Source organism: Camelina sativa, chromosome 6, assembly GCF_000633955.1.
Source record: "Camelina sativa cultivar DH55 chromosome 6, Cs, whole genome shotgun sequence".
In the NCBI taxonomy this organism is placed as follows: domain Eukaryota; kingdom Viridiplantae; phylum Streptophyta; class Magnoliopsida; order Brassicales; family Brassicaceae; genus Camelina; species Camelina sativa.
In genome coordinates this window covers 3,469,856-3,493,746 of record NC_025690.1, presented here as the reverse complement: position 1 = coordinate 3,493,746, position 23,891 = coordinate 3,469,856, and the positions used below count along the sequence as shown (strand labels likewise).

The window sequence follows — 23,891 nt, the reverse complement described above, 5'->3', positions numbered from 1 at the left end:
ATTACCCGAAATTATCCGATCCAAATTACCAAAACTACCCGAAAATAACCAAAATTACCCAAATTTACTTGAAAAAACAAGATTTTTGACCCAATTTAACTTAAACTAACCAAAAAACTAAAAACTTCGCTTAGTTTCGGTAACCAAAAATAATAACCAAAAAACTCGATACACGAACCGACCCGACCATTATTTAACTCGGTAATTTTCGGTAACACTTCTCAAATTCCGAATTACCTGACCTGAAGTATCCGACCCTACCCAAATTCGCAGGCCTAGTAGAACTGCAGGTAAAGGAAAAGTGTGATCGTGGAATTAAGACAATGAAAAAGAGGATGTTCTAGTATCTCATTTGGTGGTTGTCTGGTTATGCTAGGCTGCTAGAGTTGAGTCATTAGGACGTGGTTTAAGTTGCTGGTTCTATGGTTTATGTCGTTGAATTGCTGGTTTACTTATTATGAATTGATATTGATCATCTTATTGAATATTTATTGTTTATTGGTTTGAGTTGGTTGTTCCGCTGTTGATTGTTGTGGCTAGGTGGTTAGTGGTTATGAGACAACTAATTAATTAGTTATTATTATTATTTAAAAAAGAAATGGGTCTGGTCGTTTCAACTAAACTTTTTTATATGCCGACAACTATGAATGTGAATACATATGTTTAATGTAGTAGTCAATAATCACCCTATACCTATGGTTGAATCTCTAAGGTTTTATCAAACTAAAAGTTCCTTCATCCGTTTCATATTCATGAATATAATGTCGTAGTCAATAATGACCATTTTCACAAGATTTATTTTAGAGCAAAAACATAACATAAAAAAAAATGGCATAATCCTGAAAATTAAGGAACTTTTAGTTTGATAAAACCCTAGACTTTCAACCATATGCTGCAAATGGTGGTGACTAACAAACTGCACCAACTGAATAAATTGAATATTGATGGGCGGAACAAACTGAATGAGATAAATAAGCTGAGGAGAAAACAATAACGTTAAATTGAATGGCTGAATACAAAGAAATTTGATAATTTAATATGAATAATATATCTATAATATATATATATATATATATATATTTGTTTTTGGCATCATATCCAAAGTTCTAGACTTCAATTTAAGAATTATAATAAGTTAACAAAAGAAAAAAAATTACTAATTCTTATTTTAATATAAATTCTTTATCACAAAAAATCTTGATGAGCGTATAGTATATAATAATTAACATTAACTAATATAAAAATAAATTTTCCAAAAGGTAAAAAAGAAATTGTTAGTCAAACAATCGTCTTTGCTCGTTTTTTTAAATATATTTAATCAGAAACTATAAATAAAATAAATATAATTAAAAAATCACAAAACAGATTTAAGTTTTAAATATAATATAGTATTTGAATTTCCTAGATTCTTTAAACAAACAAAATATTTTACATTAATTAATGTCCATCACCACAATGAGACTAATTAAAAGCGGACGTGATTCAACATTTCAATTCTCATAAAATTGCCTTATGTATACAGTATAAATACGTTATATACAGTTAACATTTTATGAGAACTGAAATGTTGAATCACATCCGCTTTTAATCTTAGCCGTCTATTGGGTGAAGATCAAGCAAATGACCTTATTACCCTTGTCATCACCACTGCAACAGTCCTACAAAAGCAGCATCCAACATGCTCTTGTTCTTCTCTGTAAATCGCCCTAAACAAACAGCAAATCGAGAAATAACAACAAAAATGTTTCCACAGCCGCCGAGAGTTCCGAACAACCCAATGCTACCACCCCTTCTGAGCTCTCCTTCCAACCGCAACCGCCGCAACTCAAATCCACATCCGGCTAACCTCCATCACCACAGCTAAAACATTTCTCAAATGTTATTTGTTGTACTCATCCTCATTTTGCCAAATAATCAATCTACAATTACATACGTTATCCAAGAAATAATAATCAATGAATCATCTTGAGAAATATTGTATTAATTTTTAATTTAAGAAACGAGATGATTACAACCATAAGAGTAAACATATTTGACATGATGATTGTGTTTGTGATGATTATACTTAGATATCATGGTGACTGAGTGAGTGTTTGGACGAATTGTACACATAATCAAATATCAATCGAATTAAATTTATTATTAAATAACCTTTTCTGTATTTAGTGACAAATAAATTCATAAAATATAATCGATTTTTCTATAATTTTTTTTTAGATTTTCTTGTTTCAAATCTCTATTAGACAAACAAAATAATAAAAAAAAATTGACGTTGGTGGAGATTTTCTACACTGGTAAGAACTCAAAAATAATCTAAGTATTATTTTCATCACTCATATTATAGAAGGCATGGAGAAGTTCCAATTTCATCATCTTAACTGATTTGTGGATTAGATATAGAAGTCTGAAATATAATATCCTCTTTTTTCCAGAACAAAGAGATAGAAGACATGATGGATGTATCATTTATGGCGATTTGGTTCATATCAAGATAAGAAAAGACACTCATCTTGATTTGATTTATTTTAGACCACTGTATTCTTAAAAAAAAGTTTAAACAACCAATGAAATAAGCTTTTATTCTAAGTGAGATAGATATATATTATAGCTTTTGAGAAAGATGAAACATAGATTTTTCTTCTTTCTACAAATGAAAAAAAACTTAATTAATTTGGAGTTGGTTAAAAGGAAAAGGCGGATAATTGCCTTTCTTCTTACTCATGTAGGGTTAAAAGAAACATATATACTTGTTTTTACCATAGTTAGATTTGTCAACTTCTTGAACCCTACTTAAGCCTTAAGAAAAAAAAAATCTTGGGTTTAGGTTTGCTCGTAGTGGGTATTTTAGTTCAGCCCATATTCTTAATCAACTTCTCAAAATATTGAGAACTAAAAATCATTTATTGGTATTTTCTTCATGGAAAAAATGTATGTACTCTCTGCATCATCACAGCCGGTGTAAAGATTTGAAGGGCTACAAGCGAGGGGGGGGGGGAATATTTCGACTTCTCTGTTGAAATTTGAAAAAAAAAAATATATGAATGCAATTTTGCAACCTTATAAGGTGAGGGTCAAAATATGTATATAAAATAATTTAGGGTAATATTAATAGATACCATAATTCTGAAACAAAATTAACGAAATACCATCGGTTGGCTAAATGAGAGTAAGTATAAAGTCATAAACACCCTCCTATATATGTGTGAGAAAGAGTTTGAATGTGTACGTAAACTACATGTGTATTAAAATATAACATTTGTGATGGAAACTAATTACTTGTAAGTTGTAACATCAAGAAATAACATGTCACATTACAAAATAGTGTGAAATTATTAGATCCAAAGATAAGCAAAATGCTATGAAAAGGAGAAAAAGAGAAATATGGTAGCTAAGAATTGAGAATCCAAAAGAGGGCACATGAAATGATCCAACAACAATATTCTTGGGAATTTTCACTTTTTCAGATTCAAGGCTAGGGAGGAGAGGATGAGAGAGAGAGGGAAGAGAGAGAAGAAGGGAGAGAGAGGGGGAGAGAGAGACGTAGGGAGAGAGAGAGGAAGGGAGAGAGAGACGTAGAGAGAGAGGGGAAGGGAGACAGGGGAGAGAGGGGAGTCGTTGTGTACTTAAACTCATAGGGAGAGAGAAGGGAGAGAGAAGGGAGAGAGAAGGGAGAGAGGGGGAGAGAGAGAAGAGGGGAGAGAGAGAAGAAGGGAGAGAGTGGGAGAGAGAAGGGCTAAATAGTCACATAAAGTTGCAAAAAATTGAATATGAGCCGAGAGTGTACTATTGTGGTATTTACCAAAATTGTGCTATATTGAATGCATATTCTCAATAATTTACCACAAACACACAAACATGAACTTTATTGGCCTGTCCAAAATGATTGACTTTCTTTTATAACTCATGTAGGGTTTTTAAGTCTCTAAAATTAATTTGCATATTCTCCCGACAAAGTTTACTAATTAATCGATAACCATATGTATTCATATAATTAACAAGGTTTGTTTATGACTTATGTCTTCAAAACAACAAATCTATTTTCTTGCTAAACTATAAAACAGCATTACGATTTCTTATTCAAGATGGTTAAAATTTTAACATATATATACTATATAATATATATATATAGACTAGTAGTATTACTTGACTCAAGTTTTAATCAAAAAAATAAATAAAAATACTGACACAGAAGTATCATTAAATAATATGACCAAAACAAAACACATGTGGATGTAATTCAACCAAAATGTCACTATAATTTGATTAACACAGCGATATTTTTCCAACATGTAGCAATTTTTTTTAATTAAAATGCTAGTTGCTATATTACATTTTATTTTTATTTTTTTATCACTTGATTGCTATACAACTCTGATTTTTCTTAAAGCATCTTTTTGTCAAAAACACATCAACTATTTATTTCTATATAATTCATGAACGATTAAACCCAAAGATCCTCACACGTTGGTCTTTATATAGTCTTTGACCTCCCTTTAATCTCTCCACATCTTTCTCTCTCTCTCTCTCTCAAGATGGTAAAAGACAAAAATCTCACGGAGACACTTCTCTCTACGCCGGCGGATGATCGTCCTTTCTCATCGGCCGACGATATACCTCCGATCACAACCGTTGGTGGATTCGTTAGGGAGTTTAACGTGGAGACCAAGAAGTTATGGTACTTAGCCGGCCCCGCCATTTTCACGTCGATGAACCAATATTCTCTCGGCGCTGTTACTCAGGTTTTCGCCGGTCACATCAGCACCATCTCTCTTGCTGCCGTCTCCGTCGAAAACTCAGTCGTCGCCGGCTTCTCATTCGGGATCATGGTAAGTTACATTCTTAGCTCGTCGTTTAACATGTGTAGTTTATATTTATCATTTCAAGATTTTTTTCCTTTTTTGTGGTGTGCATTTCTTATTCAAGATTATGTTTTGTTTCACTCAATTTTAAAATAATTAAATATTCACAAAATTAAAGAATTGGGAGATGTTCGTATTTTACATTTTTATACCAAAAAAAATATTATCATTTAAATTTTGGTTTAGGATATAAAATACAAAGACAAATAAATCCGTGACTATTTGGTTTGTTGTCAAAGTATTTATTTATTAAAAAGACCATTTCTATTCAGTTGTATAGTTTTAAATCTTTTATACTTTTCCAGTTATATTTTGAAAGAAGTTTCCTCTGTTTTGTTCTGAATTGTAATGTGTGCGTGGTACACAACTAGCTTGGAATGGGAAGTGCGTTAGAAACGCTATGTGGACAAGCGTTTGGAGCGGGGAAATTGTCAATGCTTGGCGTTTACTTACAACGATCATGGGTGATCCTAAACGTGACCGCTCTTATCCTCACTCTCCTTTACATTTTCGCGGCCCCAATCCTCGCGTTCATCGGCCAAACGGCCGCGATCTCTAGCACCGCCGGGATATTTTCCATCTACATGATCCCTCAAATATTTGCTTACGCCGTTAACTTCCCAACCGCTAAGTTCTTACAGTCGCAAAGCAAGATCATGGTCATGGCCGCGATCTCGGCTGTTGCACTTGTTGTACACGTGCCCCTCACGTGGTTTGTCATTGAGAGGCTCCAGTGGGGTATGCCGGGTCTAGCCGTCGTGCTTAATCTCTCGTGGTGGTTAATTGTCACGGCTCAGCTCGTGTACATATTTAGTGGTGCGTGTGGTGAGGCTTGGTCTGGTTTATCGTGGGAGGCTTTTCATAATCTATGGAGTTTCGTTAGATTGTCTTTGGCTTCTGCTGTTATGCTCTGGTGAGTCTATAACCAAACCCTACTTATGCTTTTTTTGTTTTGTTTTGTTTTGTTATTGTTAGTTTGATTGAATTTTTTACTTTACTTTGAAGTTTGGAGGTATGGTACTTTATGGCAATCATATTATTTGCTGGATATTTGAAGGATGCTGAAATCTCCGTAGCCGCCCTCTCCATCTGGTAAATTTTTTTGTGTTTTTTTTGGTATTTTTACAAGTACGTTTTTTTATTTTTAAAAGTAATTTAAGGTTTATAAGATTCCTTGTCTGATTTGTTCAGTTTCTTTATTTTAAAAATGTTATCATCAAGAATCTCTAGGAATTAGCACTGTGATCCGTCGTGCGTAGTAGACTTAATCGTTATTCGTTGGTTGGTGGTCTTGGGCAGTGAAAACCCTAGCTAGCTACGTTAAATAATTTGCTGCGCATTAATATAGTATTATTCTTCTTCTTCTTCTATTTTTTTTTTTAATTTTTTTTTGTCTGCAACATTTTGTTTTTAGTCATATAGTTAGTTGTATAAATACACCCAATTTTTTCATGGGAGTGTCAAATGTGTGTATACTATGTTTTTGTTCCAACATTATTTTTTCATGGGAGTGTAGTAGTGTACATATTTGACCAGGTTCAATCAATATAAAAGTTATATATAATAAAATTAAAGAATTATAGTAGTTGATAATTTTTCCTTAGTCTGACCCCACTATACTCTAATTCAACACATACATATAGTAATTATTATTGCTGTCAAAAACAAATTATAGTACTAGTTATTTATTGTTAAATCTTTATATTATGTAAGAAAACATTATTACTGTATTTTGGTCCACCACTATACGTCTAAACCTTTTTTTTTTTTGGTAACGATATGAAAAATGAAGCATGAATATATTGGGGTGGACGGCAATGATTGCTATTGGGATGAACACCGCCGTAAGGTAATTAACCACGTTCAAAAGTCGAACTCGTTTTGTCTAAACCTCTCTCTTTGGTATATATACTAAATACTAAAACAATTAATCTCGAAATGGTGCAGTGTGAGAGTGTCTAATGAATTAGGAGCTAACCATCCAAGAACCGCAAAGTTCTCACTACTGGTAGCAGTGATAACATCGACGCTGATAGGATTCATTGTATCAATGGTTCTACTCATCTTTAGAGACCAATATCCATCTCTTTTTGTGAAAGACGAACAAGTCATCATTCTTGTTAAACAACTCACGCCAATACTTGCACTCTCCATTGTCATCAACAACGTCCAGCCTGTCTTATCAGGTAATTTATTTAACTCATCAAATTAAAATCATATATATCTAGTTCAACTCGGGTTGAAACAATCTCAGTTTTCGTCTTAGATCGACCATAGGTTTCTTTTATATTTTTACCATTACGTTTAAAATTTGGTATGATTAATTTCGCTTTTGTACCTACTTCTTTTTTTTTTGGTAGGATTTGTACCTACTTCTTTGTGGAGGAGTCTCTTGGTTTGATTTGTTACTGTTTAACCAGATAGGAACATATTACTATAACTCGATTAAGACATTGGTTATTTGAGAAGCTTAATTAATGAATTTGATGGCATTATGGTAACATACTGAAATATCAGGGGTGGCTGTGGGAGCTGGATGGCAAGCAGTGGTGGCGTACGTGAACATCGCCTGCTATTACTTGTTTGGAATCCCATTTGGTCTATTATTAGGATACACGTTTAAATTTGGTGTAACGGTAATGAAACTCAAATATCTTCTATCATTATACAAATCCTTGAAAATATAAAAGAACCATAACTAACGTACAGACCGTTAATGCTAAAAATCTTTGATGTGTTAGGGAATTTGGTGCGGGATGTTGACGGGAACAGTGGTTCAGACAATAGTCTTAACATGGATGATCTGCAAAACGAATTGGGACACAGAGGTAAGTAAAAAAAGAATATTAAATATCAATCGATATATGCATGTCTAAACTCGAGCCTTCAAAGTTCTAATGCATGCAACCACTATATGTATTGTATAATTATGTAGGCTTCAATGGCTGAGGATAGGATAAAAGAATGGGGAGGAGAAGCATCTGAAATAAAGCAACTCGTAAACTAAAAAGAGATCATAAGCCGGCCAGGTTATTGAAATCACATTTTAGTTTTAAAATCAAAGAAACTCTTTCTTCACCTTTGTTGTATTTTGGTAACAGTAGGGTCATGTATTTGTTTTGGCTATTAACTCTTTGACAGAGAGATTAAGTCTAATAATAAGGCGCTAGATAATGTTTCATGAATTGAAAAGTACAACAACCATATCAGAGTGACACTTCCGATTTATTGAGCATGAATTAGGTTCATCTATATTTCCTACCTACACAATTAGGTATTATTTTTGTTATTAATGTTATGTGCCGACAAATACAAGTTGGAAATTAATTCTCAGTATGAGAGAATCTATTGATATATATGTTGGTTTCATCAGTGACTATATTAAGACAAGGCTCATGTTCACCTTGGAGATTTGGTTCAAATTGCTTTGCATATAACTTATCCGCTCATTGGATTTGTGTTATAACTTATATAAGTCTGTCTACTAATTAATGTACAGTCCACACGTTCATACACTAAAGTTAAATCTAATAATTAGGAATTCTTAATTTATAAATGGAGTTGTCCTTTGATAATTGTTTCTTCATATTTATTGTTGGCATTAATTTTAGACTTGCACCAATCAAGTGTCTGGCCAGGCCAGTGGGCACCAATGCCATTGACAATATTTATTGTTGGATTTAATTTTATACTCGTACCAACACCAGTGTCTGGACAATGCCATTTCCATATTTTTTAGCTTAGCTTAAGATTGTTTCCATCACTTTGCTTCCTCTTGTTATATTAATTACATGTTGTGACTTGTGGTCTTTCATAGAGGAAAGGTTTTGAACTTTTTGAGGTGCTCATCCACCACACTCGAACAAGATAGTTTCCCAATTTTGGTAGTTTGAGATTTACCTGTTATCAAGTATGACTATGTTCAACGAGATGTTAAAACAACCAATTTAGGTAGTAAGAAGATGAATGTAACTATGAAGAGATATAACACATACAAATCAAGTATACAACGTTATATATATTTCCGTCAAATACTTTATATACAATGAAATACGATTTCGTCTGCTTACAAATTTATACATGAAATCAAATATAATTTCAAGACAATGTAGAAGAAACGGTAACCAAACCATAATTGAAAGAGAGATGAAAAACGTTTCTTCATGTCTTCAACTTATCTTTGTAAGATGAGTGCTGCTCCAACCAAACCGAACCACAGTGTCAAAGCAAGCCAAAAGACTCGGTTCTTCTCCATACCAACCACCGGTCGCCAAACCAAGAGCTTCCCTAGAAAGTCGTCTTGGCTCGAGTTGAGCTGATTCGTAGTCGACTCATTCATTCGCCGCTCCTTATCCCTGTCTTTGTCAGTCCATGTCACTGCATAGCTGTGCACACAACACAATGACCATTTCAAGTGATGTCAATACATTCACTATCCATGAGAAGTCAATTGCTTTTACCTGTCGTAACTTGAACCAATCATGGGAATAGTAACCATTTCCTCCTGAGATATCTTAAGCTTAGGAGCTTGCAAGATATACCGAAGCTCAGAAGCTTGACGACGGATACCAGGACTCGGGTGTTTCTTCTCTAATTGCTGATAAAGATCAATGCAATCAGCGTGGCGATTATTAGCCTCATATGCCATAGCTAACCAAATTTGAATCTGGCCAAATCAATCAATCCCCCCCCAACCAGAGAACATTAGCAATCACACCAAATTCCAAAAAACCAAAAGACAACAAGTACCTAAAAACTGGTGTTATTTTCAACCAACCTCACCACCAAAGAGTGTTGGCCGTGGGATAATCGTAAGAGCTCCTTCAAGAAACTCGATTGCTCGTCCATACATGCCTTTACCGTAAGCCTTTTGACCCAATTCAAACATCAATTCCGCAGTTTTTCTCCTCTCTGCTTGCTCCTGTGCTACCTGCTCTCACCAATCTCTTCCATAAGCACATCAACTCTTAACATTTCATCAGTAACTTAGCCAATTCGAAGTTGAATCCTCACATCAGTAACACTAAGATAAGCTAAACCAATCTAAGAGTGTTGCTAAGGCCAAAAACTACACATTCCTTTCCAAGAGAATATGAGCTAATACGAATGTGAAATGTTCAAAGTATTGTCTCAGTTCAATCGAAACAAAACGAACCTTCTCGAGCTCTCGTTTAACTCTCATCCTCTTCTTCTCCTCTGAATCGTCTCCTTCTTCATCAATCTTATACTGTAACTCCTCTGCTTTCCTCTCAAGCTCCTTCATATCCTGATACTCCTTTACTCTACTCTTCATCTCCTTCTCTTTATCGTTAGCTTTCTCCTCGTCATTCTCCTTGCCGTCACCACCACCGTCCTCGTCGTTAGATCCCGCGTCGTCGAAATCGACGGCGTTAGCCCTGGAATTCGCCTTGCCGCGAGCCAAAAACCGGCGATTCCTAGCCTCTCCGTCAGATTCGAGAGGCTTATTGGAAGAGAGAGCCGCCGCGTAGTGAGAAACGTGACTGTGCGAATGATCTCTCTTTTGTAGATTCAGAACGACGTCAACCACCGTTAAACGAATCCTCCGATCAGTTACTACCGTACGGTGAGAGTTAACGTCAAGTACCAACGCCACGTTTCCGATAACCGCCGCCATGAGAGCCACCACAATCGAAGGAAGAAGTAAGAACCAGAGAAGCTGAAGAGATTAGCTTAGAAGGTGTGAGAGAGATAGATATTTCTAATAATTGATTTTACTCAAATACCCTCGATTTTCTGATTTGAGATCTCTGACACTGACGATGCGTGTAAGGGTAGTTTCGTGTTTTAAGAAGCAAATCATGTCAAGCTTTCTTCGAGGACGCGTGTACGAAAAGCAAGAGATGCGCGCGTCTCACGTTTACTTCTCCGGAAGAAACGTCGTCGTTTGGAATAGTTATGACGTTTTAAGATTAGTTTACAAACACCAAGACGTTTTTGTAGGAAACAAACGTCACCCACTTTGATTTGAGTTTACTCGGACGTCAAGACGAACACTGAACAAGAAAGCTTCAAGCTTTGAGAATGGAGATGATACATACTTCACCGATAGGTGAAAAAAATCAGATTTTTGAATCGAAAGATCATAACTTTAGGGTTTATCAAATCCGAATCATTCAAGCCAACATAGAAGAAGATCAATTTCATGTTCTTCGTATCACAAAACCAAAAAAAAAAAAACTGATAAAATCAGAAACTCACAACACGAAAGCTAAGATCTTGGTGAAGATCCAAGTGTAGATGACGGCGAGTGTAGCACCAACGGGAATAGTAACTAGCCACGAAGCAACGATCTCTCTCACAGTCTCAGCTCTCACACTATTAAGCCCTCTAGCGAATCCAACACCCATCACAGCTCCAACAAGCGTATGTGTCGCCGATATCGGAAGCCCTAACTTTGAAGCAAACAAAACCACCGACGCAGCGGCGAACTCCGCCGCGAATCCTCTTGTCGGTGTAAGCTCAGTGATCTTCTTACCTATCGTTGCAATCACTCTGTATCCCCACATTGTGAGACCAGCAACGATTCCGAATCCTCCCCAAGCAAGAACATCCATGGGGATCACGATCTCAGCTCCTCCTGCAGCTGCTCCGTTTTGGAGGATGCTTAATGCGGCGGCTAATGGTCCGATTGCGTTGGATACGTCGTTGCCTCCGTGAGCGAAGGACATGAAGCAAGCGGAGAGGACTTGCATATAGCCGAAGATTCCGTAGACTATCTCCAGCTGTGTACCTGTTGGTCCTGCGATATCGGAGAGGAAACCGATTGCTTTGGGCTGGTTTGGGGATGTTTCTGGTGATTTGGTTTTAGCTAGGAGGTGACCGAGCTGTTTCCTGATGATTCTGTCAAAGACTATGGCTCCTGCTACTCCACAGGCTAAGGCTTGTGATAATGCTATTGGAAAAATCTTACTTAGAGGCAATGCGACTGAGGAGATACTAGCCACACCTACGAATACAGCGACAGGAGCGGCTGCAGCAGCCGCTTGTCCCGGGTTTGGTGCACTGTAAACAAACTACACACAACAAAAGAAGCCTGAGTATGATGACTTCAGTGATTTATCAGAAGTTGAAAGTTAGTTTCTTCATTTGTTTTACTTACTCTCCTGATGCATTTGTAGACAAGGAAGGAGACAAGGGCTCCTAATAGAGGAGAGATAACCCAAGATGAAGCCACTTTAGCTAGAGAACTCCAGAAAACAGCACCAGCTCCTCCATAGACAAGGCCAAACCCAACCATTGATCCGACAATACAGTGAGTTGTCGACACTGGCCATCCATAGTAAGAAGCCACCTGTTAAATTCACAATTACGCAACCGTGATCTCAATTAGGTTCTGTACTTGTATCATTTGTAAATGCCATCCTAAAAAGGTTCTAACTTTACTAAATCCTGTCATGAAACTAGAAGAAGCAAAAGATAAGTTGGAACCTGTAACCAAGTTCCAGCTGCAGCCAGTGAAGAGAGGAGACCAGCAAAGAGCAACATATCTTTCCCTTGGAACACATTAGCCATGATAATCCCTTTCTGCATCGTGCTCGTCACGTGAGTTCCCATCAAAAGGGCACCTGAGAATTCAAGAACTGCAGCCGTCATCACAGCCTGTCGGATTGTCAGGGCTCCGGATCCAACAGAAGTTCCCATAGCATTGGCGACATCATTAGCTCCGATGTTCCAGGCCATGTAGAAACCAAAGAGCAGTGTTGCGTAAGAGAGGAGCTTGGTCTTGAGAGCCAGTCCTTGTCCCAGGGACTTCATGAATAGTGGAAGGCAGAGAGCAGAAAAGGCAATGACTATGGAGATTGCCCTGGCTGTGGTGGACGAAATGTGAAAGGCTTGAGCCATTCCAGAGAAGTCTCCAGTTGCTTCTGCATTACCTTTCCCATCGGATCCGCTTGAATCGGTAGAAGATTCGTGAGAGTTCTGTATCGGTTGATCAGCATGGTGTTGCTCATCTCCCTCAGAATCTGCATAAGAAGAGAAACTAGCTAAAGGACAGACGAGTTTCAGAGGCAGGGAAGTGTGTTTCTGAGGAGAAAGGAATCGGGCAGTGTTCTTCTTGAATAAAGGAGATTCCTTGGGAGAGAAACAACCGAGAGCTGATCTGGGTGTGCAGAGATGAGGAGAAGTCTTAAGTAGCAGCGAGTGGTTTCTAACGGAAGAGAAACGATAAGGAAGAGTCATGACTGAAAAGGAGAAGAGAGTATAGATTGTTTGAGAATCAGGAGAAGAACATGAGATGAAGGTAAAGAGATGAGAATCTACATAGATGGGATATGGGCCATGGATGATGAGAATGAAGATGGTGATGATGATGAAAATGGATTTGCATAATGGGATTTTGATTTCAGGAGAGGCGAGAAAGGGTAAGTGTTGGTGGCACCGGGGAATGTGAGGTGGAGGTGAGAGGATTGTGTTTGGATGTTTCTTGCCTAAAGAGTGAGACTTTTGAACTTGTGTGGTTCTTGTGGAATGTTGAGTAATAGAGAGAGAGGGAGCTTGACAAAAAAAAATTAAAAGAGAGAGAGAGGGGCTGTCTGGTTGGGCCTCACAAATGCCCACTTGTAAAAGACGAGTGAAGAAAAGATTTGGGAATTTTGTTCTTTGGATGTGTAGTCAAAGAAGAGAATTAGATGCAATTCCTAAGATCTTTTTCTATCTTTGCTGGGAATTAGATTTTAAAAATCAGCTTGCTTGACTCAAATTGTTTTAATTTTAAGTCTTATAAAACATTGTTTGTATGATTTAAATGATTTATATAATATGTGTGAAATTTGTCAAAATAATTTTTAGAATGAAACAAAGAGGGTATGATTTAATGATATTATAGATTTGTTTTTATAATACTGAGACAATCTCTAGTTTTTGTAGAATTATATTGCTCTTCATATAATACTTTAAACGATAATGATCGGATCATATACACATAAGATTTGTAACCCGTACAATATATTTTTTTTTTTACCAAAACTCTTAGTTATGACTTATGAGTTATAATAAAACATACACTTGACCAAAAGCTCGATTTCTTCATGTGTTTATTAAGGTAGGTGAAACTGGTTGGTTAGGTGATACCTTCTTCAGTTATGACATTCTTCTTTTTTTCGTTAGAAAAAAACTTAAAAACATTACTTAGATCAATATTCTCTCATTTAAGGAATCCTTTGGGAATCCTGTTTACTTTGGTTTTTTTTTGAACAATCAATTTGGTTTTTACTTTTTACAAAACTTGTGTTTCTTATAAATAAAAGAACTGTTTGGACGCCCTAATGGCGAATGCATGTCGACGAAATAGGTCCAATTCTTATTAGGCTCCTTTGATCAACAACTCTTTGCGGATCCTTTGATATTTTACTTAATTCTTTTTTTTAAGCTGATTTGTTTCCCCAAACATATTGATTATAGTCTTGTTATTAGTGGTGACATCCTTGTTATCTACTTAGAATTTGCTGTTTCAACAACTAGAACACCTACAAGAAAAAGATAACAAGTTAGAAATTAATATGATAATTAGAAATTGCTCGAGAGTTAACTTGAGGGTTATTTGGTGTAACTTGAGACCAATGTTGGTGTAAATTGATTGGTCTTTCAAGCTTGCTTTTTAGATTAGTAGAAAACGAAAAGTTCCTTCATCCGTTTCATATTCATGAATATAATGTAGTAGTCAACAATCACCATTTTCAAAAGATTTGTTTTAGAGCGAAAACATAACATAAATAAAACAAATGGCATAGTCCTGAAAATGAAAATTGATAAAACCCTAGACCTTCAACCATAGGCTGTAAATGGTGATTAAGACCATCTTTATCGGGACCTCTTACGTCAAATTCTTAGATTTTGTCAGATTTAAAATTAAATCAAAAATCATAATATTGGTAAGAAGTACCTCTTAATTAAGAGGTTTAAGAATCTTTAAGAGGCGTCGACGTGGTCAATACTGGTTGGCGATTTTTTTTTCTCTTCTTCCTCTCTCCTTTTTTTGTTCGCTTCCGTCTCATCTCTCTCTCTCTCTCCCTGTATTTCTCGAATGCTCCGACCGCGAAAGCTCTCCGACAAGGATTGTCTTAAGATTGAATTCCCCTTTTTGCAGAGCTGGTGTTGGAGAATTCTAGTAAAGGTTCCTTTTTTTTTTATGTGTGTTTCAAACGAATCTGGTGTTGTTATTCACTAATTCAGAATTTTTGTGAAGTTAAATTCTCCAGAATTTTCATATTTAAAGAGATTAATTTAGTCAATCGTCTCTTATTCCTGAATAATTCAGTTTGTATTGTCCAAAGAATTTGGCCTTTAAGATTGAAAAGGTAGCAACTTTGGGATTAGGCTGAGATCATCTATAAAAAGTACATAAGTATTGTTTGTGGTTTCTCTGTTTACTGTTTTGTACCTGAAAACATTAAGCATTGTCGACAAAACCCCTCTTTGATTTGATCATATGGATGAGTTTTCCTAACTTTTAACTGAGCCGGTGAACATTTGCAAAGTTGTATTTAAGGATTGTCTTAAGATTGAATTCCTCTTTTTGCTTTGTATCTTGTTCGTGTGTTGTTGGAACTGCTTTTTGTTTAGGGTTTGATTAGAGAGAAATCGGGGATTTTTTTTTTGTTTTTGAATGTCTTTGGATGTTGTTATATATGTTGTGATTGCTGAATCGTGTTTATCCAACCCAAATTCTGAATCTTGTTGTTTAATGCTAACAGACCATGATTTATACTTGTTACTTTGAAAATGCCTTTATAGAAATGATACAGTTTTTTTTCCCAATATGTTTGGTGTTATTGTTGTTGCTAATGCTTGTAGTCTTTTGAATTAGAGTTCATTCATTCTCTGTACTCCCCCCGTCTTGATATAGAAATGGTCACAAGTCTGCTTAAGCATCTTATGTTATAGTCACAGGACATGACTTGTACAGTTAAGTGGATGCTTTCACCATAAAAAGAGAGAGGTAGCCGAAGGTGTTGGTCTAATTGGTTGTAAAAGAGCTTACATGAGGTCAGTTTAGTTAGTTTATTAAAACTGATCGTAATTCTTTTTTTTTTTCTCAATCTGTAGTGAGACAATATCTTTAAGTATTTGGTAATCTCTGATCTAAAGAGGAAGCAAAGAAGACGAGTCCCTGGAAAAGTCCTCTTCCGATTACATATTGATGGGCAGAATAAACCGAATGAGATGAATAAGCTGTAGAGAAAATAATAAAACAGTATGTTAAATAATGATCGTTAACTTGAATAGTTAAATACAAAAAAAAGTATATATATGAATAATATATCCATAATATATGTATATATATATATATATATATTTTGTTTTTGGCATCATATCCAAAGTTCTGGACTTCAATTTAAAAATTATAATAAGTTAGCAAAAAAAAATTTACTAATTATTGTTTGGACAAAAGTAATCAATTCGTTTAGAGATTACAGAAACAAGAAATAGATATTGAATGGTCGTTTTTATTGATCAAAGTATCGAGCTTAAATACAAGAGTTTAAGGCAAAACGAGTCAATCCACGAACCCTAGCAAAGTTTTGGAATTGAGTTATGTGGTCTCATGTTTTGCTCTCGATTTCGAGTTATATCATGTCGAAATCGTTTCATATTTATAGGGAAATCTCTTTACCCTAACCGTCATGGGATTTGGGTTTGAGTAACCGCCTCTTCATGAGATAAGGTTGTTCCAAATATTCTCTCCACGAGATTGAGTCAAGTATTTTCTTGATAATGTCGTAGCAAATCAGAGTCGGTCACAAAGTCTAATTACAGCCCGTATTGACTCGTTGTTTGTCGTTACAGCTCGTATTGGCCTGTTAATTGTTGTGTCGGCCCGTATCGGCTTGATGCTTACCATTATGGCTTGTATTGGCTCGATGTCTACCGTACTGCCCGTATTAACTCAATGTTTACTTTTCTGGCCGGTATTGACTCAATGTTTACCGTTACGGCCAGTATTGACTCAATGTTCTTGAGAATGCATAATTCTCTATTATTTATAGAATATATCGTAATTGTAATAGAATTTATCTATTATAATTTATATGATTAAAATTATGTCTACCAGTTTGCCCTCCACTCTCTATTTTCTTAGTAACAATTTAGAGAGTAGTATAGACAAATGATATCATTTTAATAAACCATAAATAGAAAAGCTAAATATTTGTATAAGAGGGGGTATTCAACTTATATTTTAGAAGATTTTAAGGTATTTTCAAAATCACTTGTTATTCAATTGATGATTTTTAAAAACCTTTTGAAATCTTATATTATTGAACTTGACATTTATGTAAAATCATTTAAAATGATTCACAATCTCTTGTTATTCAATCCATAATTTGTAAAACTTACCTAAAATCTACTGTTATTCAAAATATCACAATTTTTTTTAAAAGAGCTACATTGAATGATTTTAAGAGACTATTTTTGTTTTTTAATTGAAAAATGTGACTTATAAAATCACACCCTTTAAGATGGAATTTTGAAGGATTTCTAAAATTCTTAAAAGCTTTGTTCGTGCAACTGGCTATAGCACGGGTTAGTCTAAGTAACAATCCTGCAACTGGTCATCACCTAAATTAGCCTAATTAACGATCCTGCAACTGGTCATCACCAAGAGTTCTACGTTTTTCTCTCTCTATTACTAAAGCTAAGACAAACCAGAAAATCAAATTCAACTATCCAAACCGCCTTTTTGCAAGGCGAATTCCTGGCAGCTCCCGACGAACTGGAAGACAAATAACCCATCAATGGATTGCCCCGGAAACCAGCTTTCCGTAGAACCAAATTTTGTTTCAATCCGAGCTCCCTTATGAGAGATATCGCAGTTTCTCTGCAACATACTCTATCCTTCAAAGACAGATCTGTCTGTTTTCGACCAGCCCGCCTCGGGATCGATTTCCCAGCTGAGTACGACGAACCAGGTTTTGAGTAACCTACTCATAGATCGCCCCGAGAATCATCTTTCTATAGAACCCATTTTGATGTTGATCGGACCTGTCAGCCGAGAGATATCGCCGTCTCTCTGCAGCGTACTCAATCTGTTGAAACACAGATTCGTCTTTATCGCATCAGTCAGCTTCAAAATCGATTTCCGCACAAAACACTATGAATCAGATTATGTATAACCTATCCACGGATAGATCTTGGAGTCATCTTTCCAGAAAGGCCGACCTCAACTCAAACCGACGTATCTACCGAAGGATATCACCCTATCTCCGAAACAAACACATCCTGTTCAAAACCCTAACTATCAGCTTGCCGTTACGACTTGGAGAGCAGTTTGCCACCGATCTAGAAGAAATCCAGAGCTGGTATGCATATAAATTTGAAGCCCCAAGGCTTATCGTTCTAATGAGGCCGACCTCGTCTCAATCAGCAGTGTCTACCGGAAGATATCACTCTATCTCCGCAGATGATCAATAATGTTAAAAACAAAGATGATGGTGTGTTTTGAAACATTCTAAAATCACTCACAAAATCTGTCAAAATCTCACAGATTGTCATTTCATTTTCATTTTCTTAATATAAAAATTCTAACAAATTACTTAAATCTTCTAAAATCATACTCAAATCTTGCAAAATTCTAAAATATTAAAATCCCACCAAATCCTCTAAAACATAAGTTCAATACTCCCTCTAAGTCATGACGATCTAAGATAATAGTCATAACTCTTGGATTTCGATCAACAACATAACGATTTCGGTTATGTCTATTATCATATGTATGTTGTTGATCCTAAAGTGGGATTTAGTACGATCTAATTAAGATAATAGACATAACTCTTGGAGTTCATTCATCTCTTACTGAATCCCACTTTAGGATCAACAACATACTGATTTCGGTTATGTCTATTATCTTAGATCCTTATAAGATGTGAGATTAGTATTACCCCCTCTCAAGATGATGAACTTTATGTCCATTCATCTTTGACCGAATCTTATTTTTAGATCGGTTATATTTGGGGTTTGATATGGGGATTTATTAAGGAAATCATACCATTATATATATATATACAATGAGCTTTTAATCCAAAGGGATGGTGAATGGGCCAACACTATATGATTCTGGAGGCATAACCCTCTACAAAATTAAGGAGGAGGTATATAACCATAGACTCCATAAACAATAAATAGAAATTTAAATGAATTTAAATAAACTTCAATAAATTCAACATAAATTAGATGTTACCTGAAATATGAATGAAGTGCAATGCTTATAACCTCATGAAATATGAACGGGTATATCCAATACTTTTGAAAGTACGTTTGTTCATCTGAACAAATTCTCAATGATTTTTAATAGAGAAAAAAACTAGATTGACCCAAATTAAGAGGTTAATTACTAAACTAACTCATAAAATGTGAGGGTTAGATGAGTTATTTTTTTTACCTAAAATACCCTTTTGTGCTTTGTTAATAAAAAAACAAAGTCAAGTTTACCCTCCGAGCATTTTTTTAAAAAAAAGTCAAAATATTTTCAAAAGTCTGTCGACTAGTTGTGACAGATTTGTTATTATACGACAGATTTGTTTTTGCACAACAGATTTATTTTTACATGACAGATTTAGTATGACAGACTTTTTTAGGATGCCAAATTTTTTTAATGATAATTACGACAGATTTATAATTAGTGGCAGATTTATTTTTCACGACAAACTTATTTATATAGACACAACATATTTTCATAATATATGGTAAGTTTTATATAATGTCTGGCAGATTTATTTTTACAGTTATTTCAGAATTATAGAAAAACAAAATTTTTGAATATTTTTTTATACATTATATTTTGAAATCATATTTTTTATTTTTTATTTTTAAATCATATTTTAAATCATAGATGTAAACATTGTATTTTTAAATTATATTTTTATACATTATATTTTTTTGTTGTTTCGATTTTTTTTCTTTTAAAAAGTTAAAAAAAATATTTGGAGGGTTTTTAGTCTTTTTACATAAAATTTGTGTCATTTTAGTAATGAGATAGGATGGAGTGTTAATCTAGCAATTAATTGCCAAATTTGAGTCAAACTGGTGTATTTTCACTTTTTAATATCATTGATTGACCGGGATAGCTTGACCGGTAATGTTATACTTGAAGCATAAAAGAATTACATATTTACTATTATTTTGTCGTCGTTGTTTTTGCATGATATAATCATATACATGCGTGTCTCCAATATGGCCGATCTTGCAATACCATATTTATTTATAGTCTTAACATAATAATTTTATCAAGACAAAGTGTCTTTGAAACTCCATGAGTTTTGTTTGAGACTTCGGAGAATAGTAGACATCGATAGTTATGAATTTGATGTCTTTGAAAGTCGAGTGACTAGCTCATCTAGACCTTCCAATTACTTTTGCATTGTATAAAATATATGTACACATGCTTTATATATTCTCATAAGAGAAATATATTTTTGATTATAAAGACATTTTCTTGTCTTTAAATCTTATATAACACATATAATTATTCTTTACGAATAAACAAACTATAAATTCAGAAAATAAAATAAGAGTTATAGCCTTATATATAAGAATTTAATAGACATAACTTTTCTTTGATCGTAGAGTAGGCAGAGCCTATCATATATAACGATCAATCCGGAAAAAACAAAGCTTTTTATTTGATCATGAATGAGGCAGAACCTCTATATGTATAACGATCAATCCGAAAATGACATAGTCTTTATATTTGATCATATAGAAGGTAAAGCCGATCTTTCAGGAAATGACATAGCCTTTTGTTAGATCGTAAAGGAGGGGCGAAGCCTACCATATCAAATGATCAATTCAAATATTATATAGCTTTATATATGATCAGTCAAAATATTATATAGTTTTATATATGATCAATCCAAATATGATATAGCCTTTATATTTGATCATATAGGAGGCATAGCCTGCCATTTTTAACGATCTTTCCGGGAAAGACATAGTCTTTTGTTAGATTTGGAAAGAGGCAAAGCCTATCATATAAAACGATCCATCCAAAATTGTATAGCTTTATATTTGATCGTAAAGGAGGCAAAGCCTACCATATATAACGATCTATCTATCCAAAAAAACAAAGTTTTTATTTGATCGTGAAGGAGACAGAGCCTAACATATATCAAACGATATATCCGGATATGATTTAGCTATAGATTTGATCGTAAAAGAGGCAACACCTACAACTTATGACGATCAATCCACAAAAAGACATAATTTCACGATGTCTATAATATTTATGTTCTATAAACATATAAATAATATAGATTTACTTATCTCATAAAAGCTCCAGCTGTAAAGACATCATGCGATAACGTGTTATAAAACATAACAAAAATATATAATAAAATTATATTATATGTATATGTGTAAATGTATGTATAATAATATATACTACTATTATAGAAAGAGAGTGACGAGAGGTAAGCAAACTAATGAAGTTATAACTTCTTCTTCTCTCTTATTGTTATGTTGTTCTCTATTACAACAATGATCTCATGTATATACTATGGTAACTTTGTGCCCAAGCTAAAACAAGATAAGCATAAATTACTTAGAGTAAAAGTAAATAATAAAATAATAGAAAGAGATAGGTTGTTAGTGATGGGTACTTTTTTTTTAACACGGCAAATCGATAATATTATATAACCAAAGTTTTACATGATACATAAAAACCATTCAAATACAACTGTTGAAACAAATAAAGGAAATTGAACATAATTTCGATGAAGAAGTGAAAGTAACCCTGCTGGCCAGACGGAAGCATTACGGGCAACAAAAAGAATCTGTTAAGACCCCTCTTCATATACTCATAAAAGGCTAACATCTTATAGATGAAACTCCAAAATGCTTTTCGCATCACTCTGATTAAAAGAATATATTGATATATTGCTTGAATATGATCTTGATCATGTTTTTTGTAGGACCCTACACATCGTTGCCGCTTAGTAATACATGGTGGTATCTTCTCTTCCTTTGATATGTTGGTTCTCTGTAAACTTGATTTCTCGGGATCCCATATTCGCCGACCAATACACCAACATGTTGTCAGAAGTTTGTATTGAAACCCTTTACCAAAATGGTTTTGGGAATCTCCGGCATCATGGAGAGTCAAAAAACCCTTCACGGAGATAACATGCTCAATTTGGATGAAATTGTAAGATCTATCCACTCCAACGAACCATAAATAAATCGTTCCCACTATGGGAGAGTGTTGGCTGAACCAAAATTGTTTCCAACCACAAAAGAACTCAACTCTTACCGAATGTGAATGTGATTGTATTTGATTCATCCTAACTGATTGGATCAAATTAAGATTTGATGGTTCCAAACCTTGATGAACCATCATCTTTAGGTCAAACTTAAGCATAATCATCATCACGACTAAGAGGAAAAGAACGACACCACCAGAGACTGACAAAGGCCAATCCACCGTATGAAACACAAGATTATCCAAATTCATTGCCAAATCAATCTTCAGATCACCACCAGAGGTCAACAGAAACCACCGCCAAAGATGATCGGTTGAAGATGAAGCGGTTCAGGATTTGGTTTTGCAGAAAAATAGAAAACTATACAAAGAAACGAAAAATGAAACAACTAAAGAGGCACGGAGCTGGCAGAGATGCCGGACACCGGCCAGAAAATCAAAAAAAGAGATGAAGCAGAGATCTATGAATCGACTTTAGTATCGCCCTGAGAGAGCGTCAGTTTTTTTACTGACAATTCAGTATGATTATCCTAAGTGATGGGTAGTTATCCATTTTATAACATCTAAGTACAGTAAAACCTCTATAAATTAATAAAGTTGGAACCATGAAATTTTATTAATTTATAGAGGATTTAATTTATCGATAAATTAATAATTATTAATTTATCGATAAAATAATAAAATATTAATTTATCAATTTTTTTTTCATTTTCATAGTTTTGAACATTTTTATTAAAAATAAGATACTTTTGTTATTATTCACACTTTTATAAAATTTTCTTAATTTATAATTTTGGCTATCTTAATATGATGGATGTTAGTGGTTTACTAGATTATCAAGTTCAGAGTTTAAAATACAATTGATGTTACTATCCTTCATGATGAAGTCCAAGAAAATATTGCAGTATTTTTAGAACTAATTATATGTAAGGAAGCAACTATCGCGTCTAGGATGCTCAACAATTGTTTGATGCAATTTGAGAAAACAATACAAAAGTTTTTTTGATGCAATGAGAAATATTATAGATGAGTTCAAACAAGAATGCAAATTCAAGAATAAGCAAACAACAATATAGTCATATTTTACTAAATATTTTAAATATATATATATATATATATATATTTAGTTTATATCATTATTAATTTATGATATTTATAGGACTATATTTTTATATAGGATTTCAAAAAAAATATTATCTTATTATTTTATCGAATTGTATCATTTTTTACATCGGCCCAACTTAGAACCTGAAAATTTTATTAATTTATAGTAAATATTAATTTAAAAAGTATTAATTTATCCATGGTCTACCGTATTATTTTCATCACTCATATAATCAGATTACTATTATTTTCGCCAATGCCCAATAGCTTATTATAATCTGCTTGAAAGGTAACAGTAAAGCCCATTGACTTTTAAAAGTTGTTTTGCATCGGCCCAAATATAAAACAATACGAAAATGTTATAATTTCTGTTTCTTTTTTTCCTTTAGTCGGCTACAAATTTTCGAAACGCAGCGTTTCAAGACTATTTCCCTTTTTTTTTTTTTTTTTTTTTTTTTTTTTTTTTTTTTTTGTTGTCAAATAGACTATTTAACAAATAAACCCTAAAAATCGATTTATCCAGAAACCAGTTCGCCTTCTTCGATTCTCATTGTGATTGCTTTCGATTTCGGCAATGGAGAAAGAAGAGCTTAGCAAATTGAATCACCTCTCTCTCGTATCCAATGTCTGCAACGAGTTAGAAACGCATCTAGGATCTGCGGAGAAAGTTTTGGCAGAGTTCATCATCGATCTCGGTCGTCACTCCGATACTGTAG

At 34.4% G+C, this 23,891-nt stretch overlaps 4 protein-coding genes across 5 annotated transcripts in view; 2 read left to right on the top strand and 2 right to left on the bottom strand.

Annotated features, from left to right (window-relative positions):
- On the top strand, nucleotides 4,361-7,869 carry LOC104790287 (protein DETOXIFICATION 29-like). Its single transcript, XM_010516001.2, has 8 exons — nucleotides 4,361-4,826; nucleotides 5,231-5,772; nucleotides 5,865-5,951; nucleotides 6,652-6,708; nucleotides 6,807-7,045; nucleotides 7,377-7,495; nucleotides 7,601-7,687; nucleotides 7,795-7,869. Exons 1-8 carry the CDS (start codon nucleotides 4,533-4,535, stop codon nucleotides 7,864-7,866), a joined length of 1,497 nt encoding a protein of 498 aa, XP_010514303.1. The 5' UTR covers nucleotides 4,361-4,532; the 3' UTR covers nucleotides 7,867-7,869.
- LOC104790286 lies at nucleotides 8,852-10,550 on the bottom strand. Its single transcript, XM_010515999.2, has 4 exons — nucleotides 10,015-10,550; nucleotides 9,637-9,789; nucleotides 9,320-9,525; nucleotides 8,852-9,244 (listed from the first exon to the last, which is right to left on the bottom strand). The coding sequence occupies exons 1-4, from the start codon at nucleotides 10,492-10,494 to the stop codon at nucleotides 9,034-9,036; spliced, it is 1,050 nt and encodes a 349-aa protein (XP_010514301.1). The 5' UTR covers nucleotides 10,495-10,550; the 3' UTR covers nucleotides 8,852-9,033.
- On the bottom strand, nucleotides 10,927-13,453 carry LOC104790285 (inorganic phosphate transporter 2-1, chloroplastic). 2 transcript variants are annotated; one of them, XM_010515998.2, is made up of 4 exons: nucleotides 13,143-13,453; nucleotides 12,309-13,063; nucleotides 11,980-12,171; nucleotides 10,927-11,893 (listed from the first exon to the last, which is right to left on the bottom strand). In XM_010515998.2, the coding sequence occupies exons 1-4, from the start codon at nucleotides 13,207-13,209 to the stop codon at nucleotides 11,075-11,077; spliced, it is 1,833 nt and encodes a 610-aa protein (XP_010514300.1). In that variant the 5' UTR covers nucleotides 13,210-13,453; the 3' UTR covers nucleotides 10,927-11,074. The 2 variants fall into 2 exon arrangements, with proteins under 2 accessions (XP_010514300.1, XP_010514299.1); XM_010515997.2 differs by having other exon boundaries at nucleotides 12,309-13,396.
- Nucleotides 23,750-23,891, top strand: part of LOC104793921 (probable pre-mRNA-splicing factor ATP-dependent RNA helicase DEAH5) — a 1,944-nt gene continuing 1,802 nt past the window's right edge. Inside the window, exon 1 of the mRNA XM_019246268.1 lies at nucleotides 23,750-23,887. Coding sequence (XP_019101813.1) covers nucleotides 23,750-23,887 — 138 coding nt within the window. The remainder of the gene's footprint in view (nucleotides 23,888-23,891) is intronic.